Source organism: Sciurus vulgaris, assembly GCF_902686455.1.
Source record: "Sciurus vulgaris genome assembly, chromosome: 4".
Lineage (NCBI taxonomy): Eukaryota > Metazoa > Chordata > Mammalia > Rodentia > Sciuridae > Sciurus > Sciurus vulgaris.
The window spans coordinates 58053659-58080174 of NC_136464.1; the positions used below are offsets into that span (position 1 = coordinate 58053659).

At 36.9% G+C, this 26516-nt stretch overlaps 1 protein-coding gene across 5 annotated transcripts in view; it reads right to left on the reverse strand.

Annotated features, from left to right (window-relative positions):
• Nucleotides 1-7213: 7213 nt before the first annotated feature.
• Nucleotides 7214-26516, reverse strand: part of DDX50 (DExD-box helicase 50) — a 35926-nt gene continuing 16623 nt past the window's right edge. For all 5 annotated transcript variants that reach the window (XM_079135783.1, XM_079135779.1, XM_079135781.1 and 2 more), the window contains 7 exons: nt 16837-16998; nt 16264-16383; nt 15427-15500; nt 15048-15207; nt 11585-11719; nt 9829-9873; nt 7214-7703 (listed from right to left, as the gene is read on the reverse strand). In XM_079135783.1, the coding sequence (XP_078991909.1) occupies nt 7425-7703; nt 9829-9873; nt 11585-11719; nt 15048-15207; nt 15427-15500; nt 16264-16383; nt 16837-16998 (975 nt within the window). In that variant the 3' untranslated portion in view covers nt 7214-7424. The remainder of the gene's footprint in view (nt 7704-9828; nt 9874-11584; nt 11720-15047; nt 15208-15426; nt 15501-16263; nt 16384-16836; nt 16999-26516) is intronic.

Genomic DNA, 26516 nt, shown 5'->3' on the forward strand with positions numbered 1-26516 from the left:
ACATAAGGTCAATGTCAGCCTACACAATTGAGAGGTCTTGTCTATAAATAGGGATGTGGATTTAGCCCAGTGGTAAAGCACTCCTAGGTTCAATCCCCTGGGGGGGGAAAAAAAAAAAAAGTCTAGGAATGGACCTACCATATAACTCATCTATCACACTCCTTGGTATTTATCCAAAAGATGTAAAATCTGCATACTGTAGTGATGTTCACATACTAATGTTTATAGCAGCACAGCATAGAATAGCCAAATTATGGAATCAGCCTAGTGCCCATCAGTACATGGATGAATAAGTTCTACTCAGCCATAAAGGAGAATGAAACTGTCATTTTCTGGTAAATGGATAGAAATGGAGAACATAATGCTAAGTGAAATAAGCCAGACTCAGAAAGTCAAAGGTCAAATGTTTTCCCTCATATGTGGAAGCTGGAGAGAAATGAGAAATTTAAAAAAAGGGGATCTATGCTGGGCATGGTGGCATTCTACTGTAATCTCAGTAGCTCAGGTGGCTGAGGCAGGAGGATCGTGGTTCAAAGCCAACCTCAGCAACTTTGAGAGGCCCTGTTTCTAAATAAAATATAAAAAGGGCTGGGGATCTGGCTCAGTAATTGAGTGCTCTTGGGTTCAATCCCTGGTACAAAGAAAAGGGAGCAGGGGGAATCTAAAGAAAATAGAAGGAAAAGCAATAAATAGTGTAGAAGCAGGAGGCCAAGAAGCAACAGAAGCAAAGGGGAATAACTGGGGAATAAAGTTGACAATTATGCTATGTCCATCTATGAATATACCACAATGCATTCCAATTTTACATATAAGTACAATGCACCAATTAAAAAATAAATATGTAGAAGCAAGATCAATAGAATTGAGGAAAGGGATGAGGGAGAAGGAAGAAGGCAGGGAAGGGGATAGTACTGTGGATTGAAATAGAGAAAACTATGTTATATGCATTTATTAATATATCAGAATGAAACTCACTTTGAAATACAACAATGCACAAAAATTGTGATAAAAAAATCCATAAGTGGACTATTGATTTTTTTTTAAAAATGTAGTTTGAGAAAATTAAATAAGAATGAATGAAAAGCACGATAAAAAAGAGCTATTAAAACTCACAGTTGTGCTGTGCACAATGGCACACTCCTGTAATCCCAGTGGCTCAGGAGGCTGAGTGAGGCGCCAAGCAACTCAGTGAGACTCTGTCTCTAAATAAAACAAAATAAGGCTGGGGATGTGGCTCAGTGGTTGAGTGCAACCTGAGCGCAATCCCTTGTACCTTCCCCTGCCAAAAAACCCCTCACAATTAGTGCATAGTGGCACACTCCTGTGATCCTAGCAACTCGGGAGGACGACGGGCAAGAGGATCCCAAGTTTGAGGCCAACCTCAACAACTTAGCAAGGTTGTCTCAAAATAAAAAATGAAAAAGACGGGGATGTAACCCAGTGGTAAAATTGCCCTGGGATCAATCCTCAGTACCAAAATAAAATAAAACTCACAAACATTTAGAAAGAAAATTCAAAATATTGCATTTTATGATAGGTTAATGCTTTTAGTTTTATTTCGTCCATGAGATTAGTTTTTACTGCACATTTTTTTAATCTGAGAGTTTTAAAGAAAAATGTTTATATAAGCTATTATTTGATGTTTCAATCTCAATTTTTTTTTACACAATTTAGGCTAATGTGCAATGATGCTTGAACTTACTGTGATATCCTTATATTCATCTTTGTGTCCTTAAAATTGCAAACAATGCCTGCCACATAAAAGTCTTGTTACTAAATGTTTATTGAACATTACGATTGCAATGGGGTGTGGGCACATAAAGACCTTGGAAATAACTATATGCCCAGGCAGGAAAGCATTTTAGTCATTCTGGTATTAGGTATGAGAGAGAGTAAGGAGAGCCATACAATCAACCAATTAAACAAGAAAGTGCTTCATAGTTGGGATTTCAGTATTGTACTAAAGAATTTGGAGTATGTAAGTGAAGGTTCAGACCCTGACTCAAGGAACTTGCAGTCTGGTTGATAAACCACCAAACTTTGTGATAACTGCTGTATTTGATACCGCTGTATACAGTACAGGGACAGGTTTATTACCAACAGATATTTGATAAGAAAGTAAGCCCCAGAACAAATGGAAAACAAGTTGTTAAAGCTTACCATGTATGCAAGTTCCTTTGTTACATATCTGCATGTAGGCACAAACCCAAAATTCCAACAGGAAATATGCAAAAGGCCTTTTTGGCTCAATGGTAGTCCAATATTACATAATGAGGACTAAACAGCTGCATAAAATTCAGTTTTAACAAGTTTGAAGAATTGTGTCATATATATTTGACAGGAAATGTGAAGTTCTCAAATGTCAATTCTACTAGGCCAGTTTCCTTTGATCTAAGTGATATACTGTTTTCATAAAATTAGTGGAAGAATTTCTATTTCGAGGGTACACACACACGCACACACATTGAATTCAGAAATCTATACAGTAAAAATGTTAGCAGTACTAATCTCTAAGTGATGTGATTATGGGTGGTTTTTATTTTCTTCCATTTTCTTTTTTTTTTTTTCTCAACAATGGAAATGTATGACTAATAAGAAAAAAAAAAAGGAGTAAGGATTTTTTAAAAACTACTGTTAAGCAATACTACCAAAACAGAAAACAAAAATAAGACTCTCAGCCATACCTATTTATGAATTCAGTATTCTAAATTCTAATGCTAAATAGAATAAAACAAATGTTATTTCCATTTACAAATTCAAAAATCCGAGAATCAGAATAACTGATTCAAGTTCAAATAGCTGTTAATTGAGCACACTAGAGCACACAGTAGCAAACTAGAGGCCAAAAGCAGAAGTCTGTAAAGGTTCTGGGTTCTAAAAGGAACAAAGCAAAGTAGATGGATACAGTTTGAAGCAGAAAATTTGATGACGTTTCCTCTACCACCTCCTTCCTTCAAAAAGAAATGTGAAGTTATTATTTAATCTTGTTAGGACCCTTGCAAATGGGAAGGTAACTTTTAGCAGATGAACCCTTTAAATCCACCCATCTTGCTAGCATTTACCTACTTGCTTTTTTACTCTTCCCTGAAACACTTTCAAAGGTTATCCAAAACAAGACCTACAAAGCTCAGATATGATGCTTGCCTTGCTCTCACCACTGCTTTCCTTACATTGAAGACTCCAAGCATAAGAGCTACTTATAGTGCTGGAGATGTAGCTCTAATAGACTGTTTGCCTAGCATGTGCAAGGCCTTGAGTTCAATCCCCAGTACTGCCAGAAATTAAAAAAAAAAAAATAGTTCCCCCACATTTTCAAACATGTTGTTTTATTAGCTATTCTGTGCTTTTGCCTGGATACTCAGTTCCTTGTTCATTTTGTCCCCTGACTTGTTCAATCACCATATCTAAAAAGCTTTCTCTGAACCCCTTCTCCCATTCTTGGCCTGGGCATCATTGCTCAGAGCTTGCACTTAGTCACTGCCATGGACCTAGGTTTCTGTATCCATCTATTTCACTACATTCTGAGCTCCTCAGGGCAGAGATTGAGCACTCCTTATTCACCCAAAACACATTGTCTCGGACATTATAAACACACAACCTAATCTGATTGAATGTACTAGTACTCATGTAATTTAATAGGGTCAGCACTGCAAGTCCTCCCCTTCTTGGTTTAAATGAAATCTGGAGCTTCTGAAAAAATACACCCTTATAGCTTTGTCAAATAGATGTTGCTCATTCCCTGACATTCCAAGTACCCTAGTTGGTATCAGTGCTCTTTTTTCTTCAAATCTATTTCCAAAGCATTACTCCTCTACTTCATGTAAAAGCTTTGTTTTTGAAGATACATGGTAATTTTACCCCATACCTCTTCTTTGTTCAGGTAACTTACCAACCTCCATAATTTATTGCTAATTTGCAATCTGGTTTAGTCTTCCTCTCTCCTCAGTCCTGGCTTGTCTTCATCTTTGTCTTCATGAAAACCACTATGTAACACCAGGCCTTACATTCCTTGACCGGCTCAAATGAAATAACCTTTCCCACAACAGACATACTATCATAGCCTACGCTTATCTTCTCTCCAGTTGATCCATTCTCTGCACCCCCACCCCATGCTGGGGCTGAACTTAGGGCCTCATGGATGCTAGGCAAACACTCTACCACTGACCTACATCCCCAAACCCTTTGTTTTTGAAATTGCAAATTCAAACAATCTGCACAGACCTTCAGTCCCCTGCCCCCTCTACATTATCAACCCCACTTCCACTTCGGTCCCTAGGCAATCTAGACACCATGGGCCATTATTTCAATCACTTTGCCAAAGTCCTCAACTTTGCCAAAGTTCTCATCCTTTCACAGATGAAAACCCCAGTCCTAGTCAACCAACTATCTTCTATTTCTGTTCCTACATCCAGAATGCTGAGTGTTGTTACAGGAAATCATTTAATTGCTCTACTTGTAGCTGCTACAGATTCAATCTCTTTTGACCTTAACATCTGGAAAAACATACATAATACTTCTCTGCTGACCAAATGTTGAGATGTGCTTCTCCCATCTAAGATTAAAATCTCTAGTTGTCTCAACACAACTTTTTCTGCCAGATGGAATTGAACCCAGGGCCTCACATATGCTAGGTAAGTACTCTATCACTGAGCTAGATCCCCAGCCCATAAAATCTCTAATTTTGCCCTTCATTCTATCCCTTCATAGGGACCTTATTACTTCCAAATCTTTTTCTTTGGTGGGGCGGGGGGGTGCCAGGGATTGAACTCAGGGGTGCTTAACCACTGAGCAACATCCCCAGACCATTTTACTTTTTGAGACAGGGTCTAACTAAATTGCTTAGGTCTTACTAAGTTGCAAAGGCTTTTTTAAACTTGTAGTCCTGCCGTCTCCAGAGTCATAGGGATTACAGTCCTGGGTCACAGAACCCAGTCTTCCAAATATTCACAGTGCCCTCCCTCCTGCCTTTTCATTAGTATTTCAGCATTCTCAGATATTCCCTAGTCCCATCACCACCACCACCCACACAAAATCTTCACCACAACCTCATGTCCTTTCTTCCACCTCCAACATTTAAGTTATTCTTCCTAATTCAGTCAAATTTCTGAAAGAGATGTGCGTGTTTATTGCCCCCACTTCTTCCCATTTCCTGCTGAACCCACTGCTCACTGGCTTCTACCCTCAATACTTTATTGACATGGTTGCTCCCAATGTCTCATTTCCTTTTTCCCCCCCAAGTCCAGTGGTCACTTCAGATTCATCTCCTGATTTCCTTTGGAAGCCTCATATTCCTGAGCTTTCTGCTCTCTTATCATCATCCCTTCTCCATGGGCTCCCCTTTCTTCCATGTATTAGGTACACTGGTTTACCTCTGGGTTCTTTTCCACAGTTCTCAATTCTTATGAGGCTTTCCGTGGATAATCTCACTTACCACCCTAACTAAAATTTTTTTAAATTTAATCCCCAAATCTCTCCAAAACAAGTATTTCCTGAGCTTCAGACTTATAAACTCGATTGCCTACTGCTTTATTTCCTTTAACAGATATCATAGGCTACTCAATATTAAAATACATCTAATCCTGAATTTATCATATTCCTATTCCTTCCCCACATAACTTTACTTGTTCTTCCTCCGCGTATCCTAGCTTAGTGACAAAAATGTTGATTTCATTCTTATGCCTCTCTCATTTTCCAATGTGATCAATAACTAATAATTCTATCTCATAAAGCCTCCAAAATCTATCAGTTTCTCAATGTTCACGGCTACTATTTAGCACAGCGGTTAAAAGCACTGGTGTTGAGACTTAACTGAGGTAAAAACCCTCACTATACCACATATTAGCCAGCAGTGATTTTGGACAAGTAACAAGCTCTCAAGTGCCTCAGTCTCATCACTTAAATTATCACCTATCAAATGGGCTTGGTGGCATATGCCTGCAATCTCAGCTGCTTGGGAGGCTGAGGCAAAATTACAAGGCAAACCTCAGCAATTTATCTCAAAAGAATAAAAGAGCCTGGGGATGTAGCTTAGTGGTAGAGTACCCCTGGGTTCAATCCTAGCAGAGGGGCGAGGGACAGTAACCTATCAGATGAGCATTTCTACCTTGGATTACCCCTTGACCCTCTTTAAGAGGTTTCCTGGCCTTCAGTCTGCCCTCCTCTAATCCGGTTTAATTAGTGCAGCCAGTAATCTTTCTGAAATATACATCTAATCATGTTACTCCTTACTATAAACCCTTTAATGGTTTGCTATTGTCTTCAAGAAAAATTTTGAACTCTGTAACAATGCAGATAAGGTCTGTAAAATATGGTCCCTGTTAAATACTAAATCCTTTCTCTTATTTCTGTCCTCTGCCTAGCACTAATTCTAAGTCCTCAACCCTACACTCTTGTGTTCCTACATATGCTGTGCTGTTCTGTCTGCAAGCTCTCTTCCTTCTGAACTCTTCTTCCTATCATACACATATATAGGGCTAGATCAACTGATACTTCTGCTTTTCTACTTTTAGAAGCCTTCATGACTCCTAAAACTGGTTAGGTACATAATGAGGTCCTTAAGCATTTCACATCTACATTTTTCTTACTCTTAATTTGTTAATCTCTATCGTAAGTGCTGATTGTCTATTAAGACAGTAAGTAGCCAGACACAGTGATGCATTCCTGTAATCCCAGAAATTCAGAGGAAGCTAATGCGGGAAGATTGCAAGTATAAAGCCAACTTCAGCAACATAGCCAGACCCTAAGCAACTCAGTAACACTTTGTCTCAAAATTTAAAAAACAAAAATATTTGGGGGTGTATCTCAGTGGTAAAGCACCCCTAGATTCAATCCACAGTACCAAAAAAAGTTTCATGAGCATAATGACTATGCCTGTTCAAGGTCTATCCCAGTGATTAGCATAGCAATGGATAGTGGACAGTTAATAAACTGTTGAATAAACTAATGAGTATGCATTGCTCATATCTTTTTAATTAAATATATCCAGAACTCAAAATAATATACCTAACTAACCATGTCATCAGTTTATACAGCCCTTTAATGTAGAAGGGATTTGTTTTCTATCACATAACCTATGGAAGAAATGATCTGAATACAAATATGCTACCTTTTGTAAAATGTAAACCTTAAGGAAGGTTAACTTGACTGTTGAGACTTGGAAGAATTTCAAAAGACTACATTGAGAAAATTCTTAACACATAGTGAAAACAGACAATAAAAGGAGGGTTTTTTTTATTCAAAGGTATAACTGGATAAGTAAATTTGTTTACAACCATTTTTGTGAAATACTTTTTAAAAAAATACGACCAACTTCTTTGCAAACAGCAGACACATACCTCAACTATGATGACCTAATTTTTGGTGGATAATGTACATGATTAGGCAGAAATAGGCAAGCTCACACTGGTAGATAAACTATCAAATGCTCAGTCAAAACTCCGTTTGTGGCCCCCGCTTCTTGATCGATTTCTGTTCCCACTTCGTCTTCTACCATCTTGTCGACTTCCTGACCGACTCCCCTGTCGACTCTGTCTACCTGACCGGCCACCGGATCGACCACCTGATCGGCCTGACCGGCCAGACCTGCCACTTGGCCAGCCACTCCTTTGTCTGGAATTAGAAGATGTATTTCCATCATAATATTCTTCAATTTCAGGTAATTTGGCCGGCACTGAGAGTATCCAGTCTGAATCATGCCACTCTGCCTATTAGGGGAATTTACAGGATTAATAGAAATGCAAAAAAGAAACCATAAGCAAGCAAATAAGCAAAAAAGATTCCTTTTTCATGTCCTTATCTGTTAGCTAAAGATCATCTATCACTTAAATCCAAAGTGTCTGGAACAAAAATGAAAACCAAAAAATAATCAAAAAGAAAACATGTTCAATGCTCACTCACTAAAGTTCCTAAGTTTTAGTTTCAGGAGAAACTCTGATCAACTTTTTTTTTTTTTTTTTTTTTTGCGGTACTAGGGATCGAACTCAGGGCCTTGTGCTTGCGAGGCAAGCACTCTACCAGCTGAGCTATCTCCCCAGCCCAACTCTGATCAATTTTGAGACTTTAAATTCATACTCAATTTACACAGTCTAAAGGAGAATACTATCTGCTTTCTCAGGACAAAGAAAAAGACCATTAATAAGCACTGCATTATTTTCAGGAGGTATACTGACAGAACCAGGATGTATAAGAGCTGATGACAGGGATTAGAAACCTGTCAACACCAACCAGGGACTAAAAAATATAGCCACTGAAAATAATTTACTAGAGTAATCAACTCAAGAGACATGAATCAGGGGCTTGGGGGTGTTGCTCAGTAGTAGAGTGCTTGCTCTAGATTCAATCCCTAGTGCCCCCCTCAAAAAAACAAAAAAACAAAAAAAAGCCTATAAAAGCAGCACTATGTGATATCTTGGTACCTTAACCATTGTTCACTATGAGCACAAGTTGCCAAGGAAAGTCAATAAAATACCCTGTTGATAAGGACAAGAAGAGAAAACTTTACCCACACAAACTAATGGTGGGTTTGGCAATATATGATCAAAATCTTAAAATACATGAACCTCTTGGCCAACATTCATATTAAAAAATTCATCTTGGGCTGGGGATATACTTCAGTTGGTAGAGTAATTGCCTTGCATGCATAAGGCCCTAGGTTCAATCCCCAGCAACACAAAAAAAAAAGAAAAAAAAAAATTCATCTTAAAGAGATAAACACAGCAATGCTGAAAGAATTACCTATATCAATCTTCAGGGCAGTTTTGTTTATAATATTGAATTATTGGAAATAATCTAAATTTCAGAAAATAGGACATTGGTCAAAGTTGGGCCACCCATATGGACAAATACCAGGGCATCATAAAAAATATGCAACTATAGCCAGGTATAGTGGCACATGCCTTTAATCCCAGTGATTTGGGAGACCTGCAATCGGGAGAATTGCAAGTTTGAGGACAGCCTCAGCAACTTAAAAGATACCCTGTCTCAAAATAAAAAATTTAAAAAGGGTTAGGAATATAGCTCAGTGGTAAAGTAACCCTTGGGTTTAATTTCCAGTACAAAAAAAAAAAAAAAAAAAAGTATCTAGTTGATGTAGAATGCATCCATAATATATTCTAATTTTTAAAAAAGGCTTCAAAATTAATCCTATTCTTATTCCAAAACATGTAAAAATATGAATATGCAAATTCTTCAATGTAGGAATTTAGTGAACTTGTTTTTTTCAACATATAAAATATGAGGAAATTTTTTAGAAAAAGGAAGAACATCCTACAAATTGAAAGAGAAATAGGAAACCTCAAATTACAATATATAAACCTTATAATGAAAACTCTTCTGAAGTGCTAGTAATGTAGCTCACTTGAACACTTAACTAGCATGTGTGAGGCCCTGGGATCAATCCCTAGCACAAGGAGGAAAAAAAGGGGAGACAATAAAGGAAATTTAAATACAAAATATTTAGGAATTATTTTGGGGGAGGATTTAATACTTTTTATAAGTCTATAACATTTAAATATATGGAAATATTTATGGTTGAAATGACAGAATGCCTATAATTTCTCTCAAAAGACAGTGGGAAAATGGATAGAAACAGAGATGAAATAAAACTAGCCACGAATTGGTAATAGCTGAAGTTGGATGATATGTACCTGGGGATACATACAATTCTATCATTCTTATTTGATTAAAATTATAATAAAAATTTTTTGATTGTGAGACAGACTGGACATTTCACATTAAGGAATTCTTAACTGATTTAGGCATGATAATGATTCATCAATTATGTTTCTCCAAACAATCTTTTAGAGAAGTAGATAAAAAAATTTTAAATACCTGTAACCTTTCTGACTCGGTTGTAGGAACATCAAAGCAAACACCCTAAAAGCAAGCAAAATAAAAACATTTTTATTTAGATACATGAGTTAATTTTTATTAATAAACTAATACTTGCTGATAATCTTTGCAGAGTATGAAGTGTGTTCCAGAGTGTGTGCTTAATGCATTTTCTAAATCAGAAAAGTAACTAAATATAATATCTAATAAGAATCTAAAATTTTTTTTTTAATCTAACAAGAATCTAGAAAATTCTCAAGTATTCTTTTTTCAGATACTGTAATTTTATTCCATGTCCCTTATAAAATGATCCTTCTAATAAATTCTTAAAAAATTTAGTGAGGGGCAAGGCACAGTGGTGTATAGCAGGAATGTCAATGACTAGGGAAGCTAAGGCAAGAAGACTGCAAATTCGAGGCCAGCCTCAGCAATTTAGTGAGTCCCTGTCTCAAAAAGATAGTGAGCCCCAAGTACCAAAAAGAGAAAAGATAGAGTGAGGCAGGGGCTGGGGATACAACTCAAGTGGTAGAATGCTTGCCTAGCATGTAGGTAGCCTTGGGTTGGATCCCCCATTTATTTATTGCAAAAATAAATAAAAATAAAGATAATTTTTTAAATTAAAAAAAAAAATAAAATTTAGAGTCAAAGTTTCTGTCAAAGAACTGGAATGTTTATCACATAATGATACTGATGTAGCCTGAGATGTTTCCTCTTCAGTCCTGATTGCCTATAAGTTGAAAGTTAATTTAATACTCAATAACTAGTTTGGTCTATGGATCTTCTTTACCTCCCCCGTTTTTTTGTTAATGTTTGTATGTTTTCCCTATTTGCCTCAAATCTTTGATGAGGAGAAATAACAGTATACCTTGAGAGAAATGATTATTCCCAATAAACAATTTAGTTAATAAATTCTATGCTAGAATAAGCCTATGTAGCTAAGTTAGATGAATAACTATAACATCTTTTCTCAAAACCATTAGAAGAAATCATAGTCACTAAGATGATAGTTTTATGGAGCACAGTTGTGCACACCTATAATCCCAGCAATCTGGGAGGCTAAGGCAGGAGGATTGCAAGTTCAAGACCAGCCTCAGCAACTTAGCAAAAACCCTGTCACAAAATAAAAACTCAAATGGACTAGGGAATGTAGCTCAGTAATAAAGCACTTTGGGTTCATTCCCAATACACACACACACACACACACACACACACACACACACACACACGGTTACAGTTTTAATTATGCTATATAAATAAATGTTAAAATACTTATTTAATTCATACCATAATCATTAACAATAAATAGCAGGCTAATTATAAAAGAAAATATTGTGTGTTCTCTAAATCGTATATCGCTATTTAACTGTTGCAATCATAATTATTTACTCTTAGAAAATAAGCACACACAACCACACATGATATATATACCAGAGCAGAAGCTTAGATAACTTGAGTAGTAGATAACCAAAGCAGTGCTGAAGATGTGGCTTAGTGGTAGAGTGCTTGCCTAGCACACACAAGACCCTTGGTTCGCTCCCCAGCACCGGGGGGAAAAAAAACAAACCAGAAAGACAAACTAAGCAGGATGACTTACAGCTCTAAAGAAATGGATTATTTATATAATTCCCCAAATTCAGTAACTGGAAACAAATCAACACTCAGAAAAAAACAGTATTATTCCATCCTGTTAGGCTATTCTTCATAAATATTTGTGGTAGTTGATTAAAAATCTTTTGAATTATCTAGAAAAGCCTACCATATTTCCTTTTAGGAGGCACATTCTTGTAATTTGGGACACAGCATTACTACTCAGCTTTCTGTTAAGTTCTTTCCATGCACAGCTGACATCCTGTATTTCTTCTGGGCTTTCCAGAGTCATAGTCACAAATCCCTTAAGAAACAGAAGTCACATTATGTTTGGAAAAATCATCAGCAGCACAGGACAGTGAAGTTCTAACTCTAGACACCTTCAAGACTTAACTGCATTTCTCACCAGCCAACAGTATAACATGGCTGCTAAACAAAAAAAAAACAAAACAAAAAACTTCTTTGTAACTAAATTAGAAGACTAATGTGTTTATAGATCTTTGAAAGTATCATCCTTCTGTGCATTGTTGTAAAGACTACTTAATTCTCACCATCATCCTTTATAAGAAAATTAAACAAATCAGCATCAGTTAACCATAAGGTAGTGAAGACTTAAGGAAATGTTGAAGGAATTTTTTAAAAGTTACCTTGGAGTGGAAGAACATAAAAAGAGGATAAACCTCTAAACTTTTGAAGGACTATTACAATAACCAAAAAATTCTTGTTTTGTAAAGCTTCACTGAACAGTTAAAAAAAAAAGAACCATCATGAAGAAGATAAAGAAAAGTAAAGGGAGGGGGCTGGGGAGATAGTTCAGTTGGTAAAGTGCTTGCCTTGCAAGCACAGGGCCCTGGGTTCTATCCCCACCACCGCAAAATAGTAAAGGGAGAATAAGACATTATAGAATGGATCAGGGTGATTAGGAAAGTCCTCTCTGGAGATGCAACGCAATGGCAAAATCCCTGGGTTCAAACCCGAGCACCCCACCACACACACACACACACACACACATACACACACAAAGTAAAGACCTCTCTGATTTGGTAATGAATGAAGTCAAGGAGGAAGCCATTATGCAGAGGTAGGTAAATGTTTTGAGTAAAATTAAATAGGTTAGCCAGGTGAGGTGGTGCACATCTACAATCCGAAAGACTCAGGAGGCTGAGAGGAAGATCTCAAGTGTGAGGCCAGATTCAGCAATTTAGCAAGGCCTAAGCAACTCAGTGAAAGCATGTCTCAGAATAAAAAGGAAGAAGGACTGAAGATATAGCTCAGTAGTAAAGCACCCCTGGGTTCAGTCCTCAATACCAAAACAAAAACAAAAACAAAAAGTCAGGTATGATGGCACGTGCAAGAAATACCAACAACTTGGAAGGCATGATGCAAGAAGATGCAAGTTTGAGGCCAGCTTCACAACTTAGTAAGACACTGCCTCAAAATAAAAATATAAAAAGGGATGGGGATGGGATGCAGCCCCAGAGTAGAGCACCCCTGGGTTCAATCCACAGTACCACAAACAAAATCAGTATGGATTAAATATTGTTTTAAGATATTATACATTTAGATATTTGGTGAATTATTGGGATGGAATATCTTCTTGATGCTGAAAGAACCACTCCACAGATTAGTTACTAATTAAAAGAGTAAAATGGAAATATATGGCAGTTGTCATCAAACAAGCGATCAAACTAAGTATAACTACTACTGGAACAATATGACATATGCTTGACATGATTCACCATGAAGTATACAATATTACATATAAAAGCTCTTTGTATTTTTTTTTTTTTTTTTTTTTTTTTTTTTGGTACCAGGTATTGAACTCAAGGGCACTCAACCACTGAGCCACATCCTCACCCTATTTTTTCTATTTTATTTAGAGACAGGGTCTCACTGAGTTGCTTTGCATCTCATTTTTGCTGAGGCTGGCTTTAAACTCTCAATCCTCCTGCCTCAGCCTTCAGAGCTGCTGGGATTACAGGTGTGAGCCATCACACCCAGCTAAATACTCTTGTCAAAAGACATTTAGTCTGAATATAAAAGCAAGCTTTGACACATTCAATTTAACTCTGAAGACAAAAGTACATGATGCAAGAAATTTGGCCAAATCCAGAAGGTGAGATGATCTGCCAGATAACTGAACTAACTCTTCACAAATTCAATGTCATGAAAAATAAAAAAGACAGAAAATTTTTCCAGACTAAAATATACTAAAAAGATACACAACCAAATATAACATAAGAACCTTAATTAGAATTCTGATTTTTAAAACACACACACACACACACACACACTATATGAACGGAGAAACAATTGGGCATTGTGAGACACTTCCAACAAAATGACATTTGGCTCAACTATTAATATCTGCCACAGGAAAACCATCAGATGCTCCACCTGCACTCATTTGTGCTACACCAAAACAAGTCACATGCAAATTTACCTGCCCTGCCCCATTGCTCCCTCCTCCCTGCCACAGGGACAAGCTGCCCAGAATTACTCTGCCCTGTCATTCTAAAATCCTGCCAACAGTCTATTGTCTTATAAAGGTTCCAGGACCAAATTCACGTGCCCCCTGTCTTTCTAGACTCAGACATCAGAGAGATTTTACTGAGAGTTCCCCTCACTCTGGGATTCTGCTCACTTATACCTGGATAAGTAATAAATCTTTAAACCACTTGCAGCCAATGGCTCTGATGTAGTATGTTTTGATATCTGATACCAACCTGGCAGTAGGCCATGTCGGTCAATGTTACACACATATCCCTCCAAGCATAGAGTCCTTACTCTGCGTGCTACTATGTTACAATGTCAACTGCACAGAATCTATTTCTCACTTTGCATGATTCCATGGCAACAAAATGAAGAATAGGTTCTGGTATGCAATTTTCAGTTTGCACAGTACTGTGAAAAGTGAGGATTTCCTATATTTTACTCCACATACACATTCTTGGGATAATGAAACAAATCTGCATATTGACTAGATATAAGATGATTAATGTAAAATTATTACTCATTTGTAGGTGAGACTATGATATTGTGATTAAGATGAGAGTTGTAATGTTTCAATTTCCAAATGGTTTGTTTAGCAAAAAAAAATTAAATATTTAAAACAAAGCAGATGTAACACAATATTATCAGTTGTTGAATCTAAGTGGTTATTTACTGCAACATTCTTTCATATTTTTTTCTGTAGGCTTGAAAATTTGTAAAAGATGGCTGTCATAAAAAAGTTTACAGTGCATATCTGTAATCTCAGTGGCTCGGGAGGCTGAGGCAGGAGGGTCACGAGTTCAAAGCCAGCCTCAGCAAAAGCAAGGCACTAAGCAACTCAGTGAGATCCTGTCTCTAAATAAAATACAAACTAGGACTGGGGATGTGGCTCAGTGGTAGAATGCCAGAGTTCAATCCCTGGTACCTGCCCCCCCACCACACACACAAAATTTAGAGGTGGAAGAAAATAAGAAGATGAATTACTAATAGACCAAAAGAGTTTTCTCTGCACAGAAAGTGCAATATATTGAAAGGAGTAAATGCAACATTCATTTATTATACAATTACTGCTATGGATCAATTTTTATGGACCAATTTTATGGATCCCAGCCAAATACAATTTTCTCACAGATTTCTACCTTATCAGAGGTGATCAAAGACCTTGGTTCGAAGCTTGATGCACCAGAAATGTGGGCTAATGCTGCAGCCAATGCATCCACTGCCCCTTTCTCTTCTATCAGTCTCTGAGCTGATGGTCGGAAAAAATCAACAGCAGCAAAAGAAACGGAAGCCAGAGACCTACGGTTTAAAAATAGTAAATTTTCTTGGTCATGACAGGGAAAAAAAGATAAGAGAATGAATGGGAAAAGAAAGAGTAACGTTTTCATATTTTAATATAACTAAATGTCTGCTGGTAAAACTGGTGATTAAAATTTTCTGATATTTGAACTAGAAGAGCTTACAGATGAATAGCCTAATACAAAAGAAAAAATTATTCAGCAAGGTCAGAAAGCATACCTGATGGCATCCATGCTTTTAGATTTAACTAAATCCATTGTAGAAGGAACACCTACACGTTTAAAAGTAATTCCCTGAAAATGAAAGAATTACATTAAAGAAAAATGGAAGTCGTTACAATTAATTCCTAAACTAATATAGCTTGTTGAATTTCCATTTCTTGGACTTAAAAGATTTCCAAGCCTTAGCAGATAAAAAGATCTGCTTTTTCTAGTAAGTCATCTATTATAAATTTTAAAAAGTAAAAACAAATTTTTTTAATTGACCCTTAGATACAATTATGGAATCTGACTTGCAAAAACAAAACTGACTCACAAAAAGAGAACACTGTTTAAGTGTATCAACTTTTTTGCTTATTACTCCCATCTCACTTTACAAAGTATATGAGATAGTATATAAAAACATTATAAAATAGGAAAAAATGTGAAATACTACAAAAAAATCTGGAACACAGAATATGTTCAATTTTATAAAAACTGGCTACTACATAATTATATTATGGCTAATATAATTCTAACTATTATACCAAAACAATGTCACAGTCACCCATTTATAATTCTGTACTGATGTATGAAATCACAACACACTTCTTATTGCAATATCAAGGGAGAAATTCAAGAGAAAAACGAGAAAGGCAGCTCTTCTGTCTTCACAATAACAGCTGTATTAAAACAATCTTGCAGCTAATATAAATTTAGCTCTCCACATGCTTCACATCCAAATGCAGCTTAAACTGAGAAAAGTTAGGAAGATCTATTTGTGAGAACAAATATAAAAAGAGCTCTTTTCTAAGGCACCATTTAGATAATAAGCCTGAAATAATTCAACTTTACTTACTGCTTTTTGTTCCACATATCTTAGTTGACCTCTTTCTCTTGGTTGATAAAAACATATGCAAATTCCTGTCCGGCCAGCTCTACCTGTGCGTCCAGAGCGATGGATATAGGACTCAACATCCTGAAAATAAAAAAAGGAAAACACTTTCTAAAATTATGACAAGTTCCATAGTCATTCCAACATTCAAATAATAATGCTAATCATAATAACAATAATAAAATTTTTATTTCAATCCTGTTGGGCTTTTGAACATGTCAAAAAATTTATATGCTAGAATTTTAGGGTAAGGAGGATAGTTTTAAAGCTTTCTATCCATCTCTTCCAGGGTTCTTTACATAGAACTTTATATATAATTCCCTTATATGATTTTGTTGATTCAAACTTCAAATTCAAATAGTGAGGTTAATCACTAACAAGATCATCAGATTCTGATCAATTTAACACCATACTAACAAAAAATAACTAAAAGCAAGAGTGACTGACATATTTTTCACATTCCAAGCAATATTTGTAAATAAGATAGCAATTTATAAAACTGCTCTTGTTTTCCCCAGATCAAATTCCATTTCCTACCTGTGGAGGAGAACTTTGAATCACCAGGTCAACCTCAGGAATGTCCAAACCACGGGCAGCCACATTGGTTGCCACTAAAACTTTAAAACTACCTTCTCTGAAGCCTTTTAGTGTAATTTCTCTTTGAGACTGTGCAATGTCCCCATGCAAACACTGGGCATTCTATTGAAAAAAGGGGGAAAAGCATACAATTCATATTTGCACCTGATAGCACCCGAACATCATTCAGTCATTGCTTTTCTTGTTTTTTTATTTCCTTGTTTTCAACAACTATAAAAATGCATGCTTTTTTTTTTTTGAAAACTCAAACATTATAAAAATATTTAACTAAAATGTAAAAGTGTCTCTAAAACCACCCTCTTAGAAATAATTCACTGCTGCATGCCTGTAATTCCAGCAGCTCAGGAGCCTGAGACAGGAGGATCTCAAGCTCAAAACCAGCCTCAGCTTCTCCAGACCCTAAGCAACTTAGCAAGACCCTGTCTCAAAAATTTAAAAAAGGGCTGGGGATGTGGCTCAGTGGTTGAACATCACTGGGGTCAATACCTGGTACCAAAAGAGAAAAACAAAAAACAAAAAAACAGGAAATATTTCACTGCTAACAATTTGGTAGATATTCTGTCACTGGTTTTTTTCAGTTATTGTCTGTTTTCTTGCCATGCTGGGGACTAACCCCAGGTCCTCGAGAATTCATTCTAGGCAAGCACTGTACCACTGAGCTACATCCTCAGCCTGCAGATTTTTTTTTTTTTTTATAAAATACATATACATACTATGCCATGCTTTCCACATTACTAATATATAATACAGTTTTATATATATATATTTTTTCAGTACTAGAGGTTGAACCCAGGGGCACTCTACCACTAACCTACATCCCTAGACCTTTTAACTAATGAATTTATCTTTTTAAAATTTGAGATAGGGTCTTGCTAATTGCCCAGGTTAGCCTCAAACTTGGGATCCTCCTGCTTCAGCCTCCTGAGTTCTTGGGATTTACAGGCATGTACCACTGCACTCAGCTTTGTGTTTCTGTAATAAAAAGGAATCAAATATACTGTTTTGCAACCTACTTTATAAATTTAATAGTATAATGTAAATCCTTTTCCACATCCATAGAGGCAACTTTACTTAATTTTTAAAAATTGCAAAAAAAAAAATTGCATATAGTTTCTTCATATGGATGCAGTGGTATTTATTTTAACAATATCCCACTGATGAACATTCAAATTTTATCCAAATTTTCCCCTTCAGAAACAACACTGCAATGAACAAACTTGTGCTTATATTTCTGGATGCCTCTGTATATGTATCTTTCAGTAGAACATATATTTAGAAGTTGAATTTCTGGGTAAAAATTAATTAACATTTGGGGCTAGAGATGTAGCTCAGTGGTAAAGCACCTGCCTATCATGCACATCTGGGTTTAACCCAGCATCACAAAAAATGAAAAAGAAAATTGAACATTTTACTAGCTACTACCAAACTTTTATACAAAAAAGTTGTGCATTCTTAGCTTTTCAATATACTATAAGAATTTATTTCATCATACCCTCCCTACACTGTATATTATGAATCATCACACTTGTTAATCTAATAGTCAAAAATGACTTTCTGCCAGGCATGGTGGCACACACCTGTAATCCCAGTTACTGAAGAGACTAAAACAAGAGAAACTTGAGTTCAAGACCAGCCTGGGCAATTAGTAAACCCTTTCTTCAAAATTTAAAAAGGGTGGTCTGGGGTGTAGCTAAGTACTTTGCCTAGCTCCAACCCTAGTAATGTGGGGGGAAAAAGATTCCCTAATACTGTTTTAATTTGTACTTTTATAATTTTTTTTTTTTTTTTTTTTTTGCGGCGGTAGGGTACTGGGGATTGAACCTAGGGGTACTTCATCACTGAGCCATATCCCCAGCCCTTTTTATTTTGAAACAGGATCTTATTAAGTTGCTTGGTCCTCACAAAGTTGCTGATGGCTTTGAACTTGTCTCAACCTCTGGAGTCACTGGGATTGCAGGTGTTCACCACCACCAAATTTCTGTTATTTTTAGTGAAGTTGAACCTCTTTAAACTGGGTTGAACTTCCATTTGTGCTGCAAATAATTTTCCTAACACTATAAATAAATAAATTCCTTAGTATTCCTTGTCATTATTAAAAAGTTTGTAACAATGATTTAGCCCCAACAGTATATAAACTTACTGCATACATGAGTGAATTCACTGAGTACCTATTATGTGCCTGAAATTATGTTAATTTCTGGAACATTCATAAAGAAACAGCTTAGAACACACAATTTAACAAGCATCTTCAATACAGTATTATATGATATAGTTACATGATGCTACAAGAATATCTAAGGGGGAATCTTATTATTATTATTCTGGAAGTATGGGGGATTGAACCCAGGGCCTCATATTTGCTAAGTGGGGAATGAAAATTAAATCTTGTTTGAGGGGCAGACAGGACTGAAACTGAGACATGAATGATAATAAAGAACTAGGAGTCATGTAAATGAAGGAATAGAAAGCTAGGGAGTTTCAGGTAAGAAATATCATACATAACTAGTATATCTGGGGAACTACAAATGTTATAGTATACTACTACTGAAACACAGAGTGAGAAAGGGGAAGTGATGAGAGATGAGACAGGGAAAGAAAGATGAACTTTATCCCAAGGACAAGGTGGAACAATTGAATGATTCTAAGAAAACTATCACAAACATATTTATAACACAGAAGGAATATTCTGGCTATTGTATATAGAATAGACAAGAAAAAAACTAGGGAAAGTTGGGCACAGTGGAACATGCCTGTAATCCCAGCAGCTCAGGAGGCTGAGGCAGGAGAATCATGAGTTCAAAGCCAGCCTTAGCAAAAGTGAGACACTAAGAAACTCAGTGAGACCTTGTCTCTAAATAAAATACAAACTAGGGCTGGGGATGTGGCTCAGTGGTCAGGTGCCTCTGAATTAAATCCCCAGTATCCACCCACCCCTCCCAAAAAAACTACGGAGAACCAGTTAGCAAAAATTCACAAGAGATGTTAAGCATAGTGCATGCTAGCATAGTGACAATGACCACATATTCACTCACCAAATATTTAGAGACATACAACATATCAGGCATCAGGGATTAAAAGGTGAACACAAGGGGGATGAGGATGTGGTTCAGTGGTAAAGCACTTGCCTAGCATGTGTGAGACCCTGAGTTCAATCCCCAAAACCACAAAAAAAACAAAAAAGAGAGGTGAAGACTGCCTGTCCTTATGGTCTTCATACTCCAGTGCAGAAGATAGACAATAATCAAATAATTATACCCAGAAATAAATTTAGCCAGCAAGTGTAAAGAATGAAGCATGAACCAGGCACCTATAATCCCAGCAGCTAGGGAGGCTGAGGAGGATGAGCCAGCCTCAGCAACAGTGAAGCACTAAGCAATGCAGTGAGACCCTGTCTCTAAATAAAATAAAAAAAAATAGGGCTGGGAATGTGATTCAGTGGTTGAGTGCCCTGCGTTCAAAATATCTGGTACAAAAAAAAAAAAAAAAAAACCCACTAAGAGTCAAAGAGTATTTACCTGAGGCCAACCTGACCTAGTCTGAAGCATGGAAGAATTCCCTGAAAGGTGATGCTTTGGGTTGAGAACTGACACATACGAAGGACTTGCTAAGCAAGGTGGACTGCAAGTTCAAGGGCCCGGTGGTAACAGGAAGCATGACGTGTACAGAGAGAGGGCAAAAACTGAGGAGCAAGCGTGATAATAGATAAGGCTGGAAAGGTAAACAGGGGCTAGTAGGTAGGTCATAGCTAAATTTGAGAATTGTTACTTGACAAAATTGGGAGATCTTGGTGAAGGGAATGGAAATGAGGTATAAAGGAAAAAGACATTCATTATTCTCAGGTTTGGAGCTTCTGCAATGGGAATGGATAATAAATGACCACTCTAAACCACAGGATATAGTATGCAAAAATACTTTGTAGATATCTGAATGGCAAATGGTGCGGAAGAAAAGTCAAGGGTAATACATAAGTTTCACCTGGAACATTGGAGACAGAGTGGCATAACTACAGGAGTATAAAGAAGAATGAATTCAATTTTAGGTCACAATGAGTTGGGGAGTGTGTGGCCAGTAGAATAAATATAGGCCTAGTATTGTAAAGACAGAACTAACTGGAAAAAGATTTGGGATTATCAGCAAAAACACAATGACTAAAGTCAGGGGAGTATGTGTTTCTATGCATACACACTATATTTCTACATTTATGGACTGCTTGTTACAAAACCACTGTGCTAAATGTCTCAAATTAATGGCTCACTGAAATGTTAAAAGGTAAGACAAACAAAAATAAACAAAATAAAAATAACAGTGAATTTTAGTACCATTTCTTTAAAAAAAGGAAGCACAGGCATAGAAATATGAAATAACTTTGTTCAAGTTACCTAACTAGAAGGCAGCACAACTGGGATTTAAAACTTAATCTGAATCCAAAGTCTATTCTATCAGATTAAATATCCTTAATTCAAAAAACTGAAATCCAGCTGGGGGCAGTGGCTCATGACAGTGATCCCAATAACTTGGGAGGCTGGGGCAGAGGATTACAAGTTCAAAGGCAGCCTTGACAACTTAGGGAGACCCTGTCTCAAAATAATTTTCAAAATGGCTAGGGATGTATCTCAGAGGTAAAATACTTGGGTTTAATCCCCAGTACCACAAAAAAGGAAAAGAAATCTGAAATCCAAAATACTCTGAACTCTAAACTGGATTTTTTTGTTTATTTTTGTAGTACTGAGGATTGAACCCAGGGCCTCACACATGCTGTGCAAGCACTTTACTACTAGGCTACATTCCAATCACTTTTCAGTTTTTAAATTTTGAAATAGGTCTCATAGAGCTACCAAGACTGCCCTCGAACTTATCATCCTCTTGTCTTAGCCCCTGGAATAGCTGGGGTTACCGATATGCATCAGCAACCTAGTTGAAACTTCTTATTTCCCCCCGCTTCTCTTTTTTGTGGTGCTGGGGGCCTGTGCATGCTAGCTGTACCACTAAGCTAAACTCCCAGTCCTATGAAATCTAAAAAATTTTAAGCACCAAGATGACCTCCCTAGCATTTGGGATAAGGGTTATTCAATTGGTTCCTTGTCACCCTTCAGAAGACTGATAATCACAACTATGAAGAATGCCAATATTTCAGGACAAGGGCTGGAAGTGCTCCTAGTGGTAAAACACCTGTCTAGCATGTGTGAGACCCTGGGTTCTATCCCCAACACTGAGAAAGGAAAAAAAAAAAAAAAGAAGTATGGTATGGGTAAGAACAAAAAAAGATCTCAGTAAAAACATAGCCAAAAAAGGAAGAAAACTTTTAAACTTTTATCATGGAACCCATTAAGAGAAATGTTTTCAAAAAAGAAAACAGTTATATATATAAGCAAGCATACTTTAAATAAGTTGGGCAGGTTTTCATAGTCCATTTTTCAAATTTACTTTTTACTTTGGGGTTGTGGCTCAGTGGTAGAGCACCTGCCTCACATGCATGAGGCACTGGGTTCGATTCTCAGCACTACATATAAATACATACATACATACATATACAAAGGTTCATCAACAACTAAAAAATATTTTAAGACAAATTCAGGCTGGGGTTGTGGCTCACTTGTGGAGCACTTTCTTAGCATGTGTGAGGCACTGGGTTCAATTCCCAGCACTGCATATGAATAAAAATAAAGGAAAAAAAATTCAACACAGGTTTTTTTTAACTTGATAATCAGCCCTACAAAGAACATATTACATTCATGGTATCAGTAATAATTTTCACATCTCCAGTTTTTTTTTTTTAATGGCACTGAACCCAGGGGCACTCTTCCACTGAGATACATCCCTAGACTTTTTTATTTTTAAATATGCAACACTTCATGAATTTTATCCTTGCGCAGGGATCATGCTAATCTTTGTATCATTCCAATTTTAATATATGTGCTGCCAAAAGGAACATTAATTTTTGTTTTGAGACAGGGTCTAAGTTGCCGCCTCAAACTTGTGATCCTCCTGCTTCAGTCTTCCAAGTTGCTACATTTAAAGGTATGCACTACCACACAGGCCAGTCTCCAAGTTTTGAATAAATTATTTTCCAAAAAAGTATATGCATGTAGGTAAAAGAGAGAAACTGTTGAGAATTTATAAGGCATTTTACTGAGAAAACTAAGTAAAACTTGACCTTTTGAAAAAAAATAAATGAAGTTAAAATTCAAAAATAGAGAAACTAGGGCTGGGGAGATACCTTAGTCGGTAGAGTGCTTGCCTTGCAAGCACAAGGCCCTGGGTTTGATCCCCAGCACCGCAAAAAAAAAATAATAAAAAATAAAAAATAAATAAATAAAAAATAGAGAAACTAGGTATAGGGGTATAGCTCATGCATGTGAAGCATATGTCAGGCCCCTGGGTTCAAGTCTTAACACCCCAAAATAAGTAAATACCTAATAAACTAACCATTTAGACTCCCTAGTTAGTCCATAAAATCTCATATTCCTCATAATGAGATGCTACTACTACTTTTTGCCTAAACAGCAGTCATCATGTAAAGGAAAAATTCCATACTCCCAAACAAAAAAACTGATTATTGTCACTAAGGGGGTATTGTTGCTGGTCCTTTTGGCAAGACAATTCCTCCTTCAAAAGCACCGACTTCTAGGGGCAGCTACTATGAAGGTCCTAAAGCAATGACAGGAAAGGTAAATCAACTACTTTCAACATTTTCACTATTTAGCATCCATCTGTTTAAACATTTTAAACATGACAACTAATGCTATACAATTATTAAAAATGATATTGTAGAAGATGGTGACAGCACAGTATTTCAATCTCCAGTTCTTACATGGAAACGAATAGCAACTAGGATAGGAAAATTAAAGTCCACAAACAACATCTATGACAAAACTAAGTGACAAGGCATTCCAGTGATTTTTCAGAATGAATAGGGGCAAAACCTGTATGTATGGGAGGGCAGGGGATTTACTAGACCTAAGAACAAGCATATTCTCAAGCAAATTGTTACGAACAGCCACTGACATTGGGAGGGTGCCAACGCACCAAAGGTAAGGTCTGTAGGAGCTAGAGCAGCCCTGGTGCTCAGCCCTGCATGAACACTAATAAGTCAAAGTTCCCTTTCCAGAACCAAGTCCCACACAGAGGAGAAAATATTGGGCCTAGAATCCAAACTAAGGAAGCCAAGAAAAACAGGAGCAAAGAAAAGATCCACATAAAAGTGAAGAAGGACACGGTTGGGGCTCAGAAAATGGGAGAGCTTTATTGAGATATCTATCGTCCATATTTTTAAACACTATCAAAAACAATAGGAGAGTTGGTGCTGGTGCTCAGTGATGGTGCGCTTGCATCACTCACATGAGGCCTTGGGTTCAATCCTCAGTACCACATAAAAATAAGTAAAATAAGGTACTGTGTCCATCTACAAAAAAAAAAAAAAAAAAAAAAAAAAACAGAAGTTCTAAACCTGAAAGACAGAAAACTATTCTGACCCATGCCTTCCCATTTAAAGTTCAGAAAGATAAATTTCATCTAAAAATGAGCAATAGTAAAGGTCCCAGTCAAATCCCATAGAAAGTAATTAGGGGCTTTAGCTCAGTGGTAGAGCGCTTGCTTAGCATGTGTGAGGCACTGGGTTTGATTCTGAGCACCGCATATAAATAAATAAAATAAAGGTCCATCAACAACAACAAAAATTTAAAAAAAATAAAAATAAATAAAAAGTAATTAGGGCCTGGCGTAGTAGCTCACACCTGTAATCCCGCAGCTTGGGAGGCTGAGACAGAAGGATCACAAGTTCAAAGCCAGCCTCAGCAACTTAGTAAAGCCCTAAGCAATTCAGTGAGAGCCTGTCTTTGAATAAAATACAGAATTAGATTGGGGACATGGCTCAGAGGTGGAGTGTCCCTGAGTTCGATCTCTGGTACCTACCTCAAAAAAAAAAAGTAATTAGGGATGGAGATAGGGGAAGCAAAATAATATTCCCACAGGAGGATTGCAAGTTCCAGGCCAGCCTGCAAATTAGCTAGACCCTGTCTCAAAAATTTAAAAAGAAAAAAACAAAACTACTAAAGCTATGTTTTGGGTGTGTGTGTGTGTGTGTGTGTGTGTGTGTGTGTGTGTATCAGGGATTGAACCTAGGGGTACTTAATCACTGAGGCACATCCCCAGCCCTTTTTATTTTTTGAGACAGGGTCTCACTAAGTTGCTTAGGGCTTCTAAGTTGCTGGGGCTGGCTTTACACTTACGATCCTCCTGCCTCAGCCTCCTGAGCCCATAGGATTTCAGGCATGTGTCACAGCACTGACTGATTTTGTTTCTTGAGACAGGTAGGGTCTGGCTATGTTGCCCAGGATGACTTCAAATTCCTGGGCTCAAGCAATTCTCCAGTGTCAGCCTTCAGAGTAACTGCCTGAAACCACAAGCACTGGCTAATTCGGCAAGCAAAACTACTGATTTATTCTGTGTGTGTGTGTGTGTGTGAGGGTGGGGGTGGGGTAGGGGTTGGAGAAGTGGGAGTTTACTGGGAATTGAACCCAGGGGCACATTACCACTAAGCTACATCCCTAGACCATTTATATTTTTATTTTTGAAACAGGGTCTCACCAAGTTGCTTAGGGCCTCGCTAAATTGTTGAGGCTAGTTCTGCACTTGGCATCCTCCTGCCTCAGCCTCAAGAGTCCCTGGGATTACATACTGTGCCACTGCACCCAGCAAAAGTATTAATTTTTAAAGGAAAATCACTTTTAAAAAAATCAGACTGGCAAGTGAATTTTTATGCAATGTATTATTCCAAAATAATGGAATAACATTTTAAAATACTAAAGAAAAGAAAATATGAACCAAGAATTTCATGACCAGTCAAAATAACTTTCAGGTATAAAGTCACAAACAAGTTATTATCAATGAGCAATATTTTTCCTTAAGAACTTTCTCAGGAATTAACGAAGTACCAAGTTATATATAACAAAAAAGACTAGAGAGATATTGACATAAAGAATGATCACACTGAGTACTGATGGATGTTAGCATCACGAAAATAAAAGTAGAAATCATATATCTTCTGCTTGAAGTACACAACCTGTGAAGTACCTACACTCTAATTTAAAAACCTAAAGCTTGAGAAAGTATAGAAAACAGAGAAACAAGTTAAAAGACATCATAGGGAAGCGGTATTCCAGACTTCTGGAAACTGGCTTTCATAAACAACAAAAACTATTAAGAAAGAATAGATACAGGAGAAATTCATATACTAAACATGCTTTAATAAAATAACATAATATAAGAATCTTATTTGGATCTGGATTCAAGAAAACAATAAAAGAAGCATTCATAGGACAGTTGAAAATTTAAACCCAATTGTTATTTGAAAGTATTAATTACTGTTAATTTTGTTAATAATAACAGTATTGTGGGGTCTGTTTTTGTTATTTTTTTTTTTTATGTGTGTGTGTGTGTATGTCAACCCAAGGCCTCCCACAAGCTAAGCAAATGCTCTAATACTGAGCTACACCCTACGCCTGGTTTTGGGCTTTTTTTGGTTTCATTTTTTAATTCTTTTTTTCCTCCCAGTACTGGAGACTGAATCCAGTGTGGGCTCTGCCATTGAAATACATCCCCATCCCTTTTTATATTTTGAG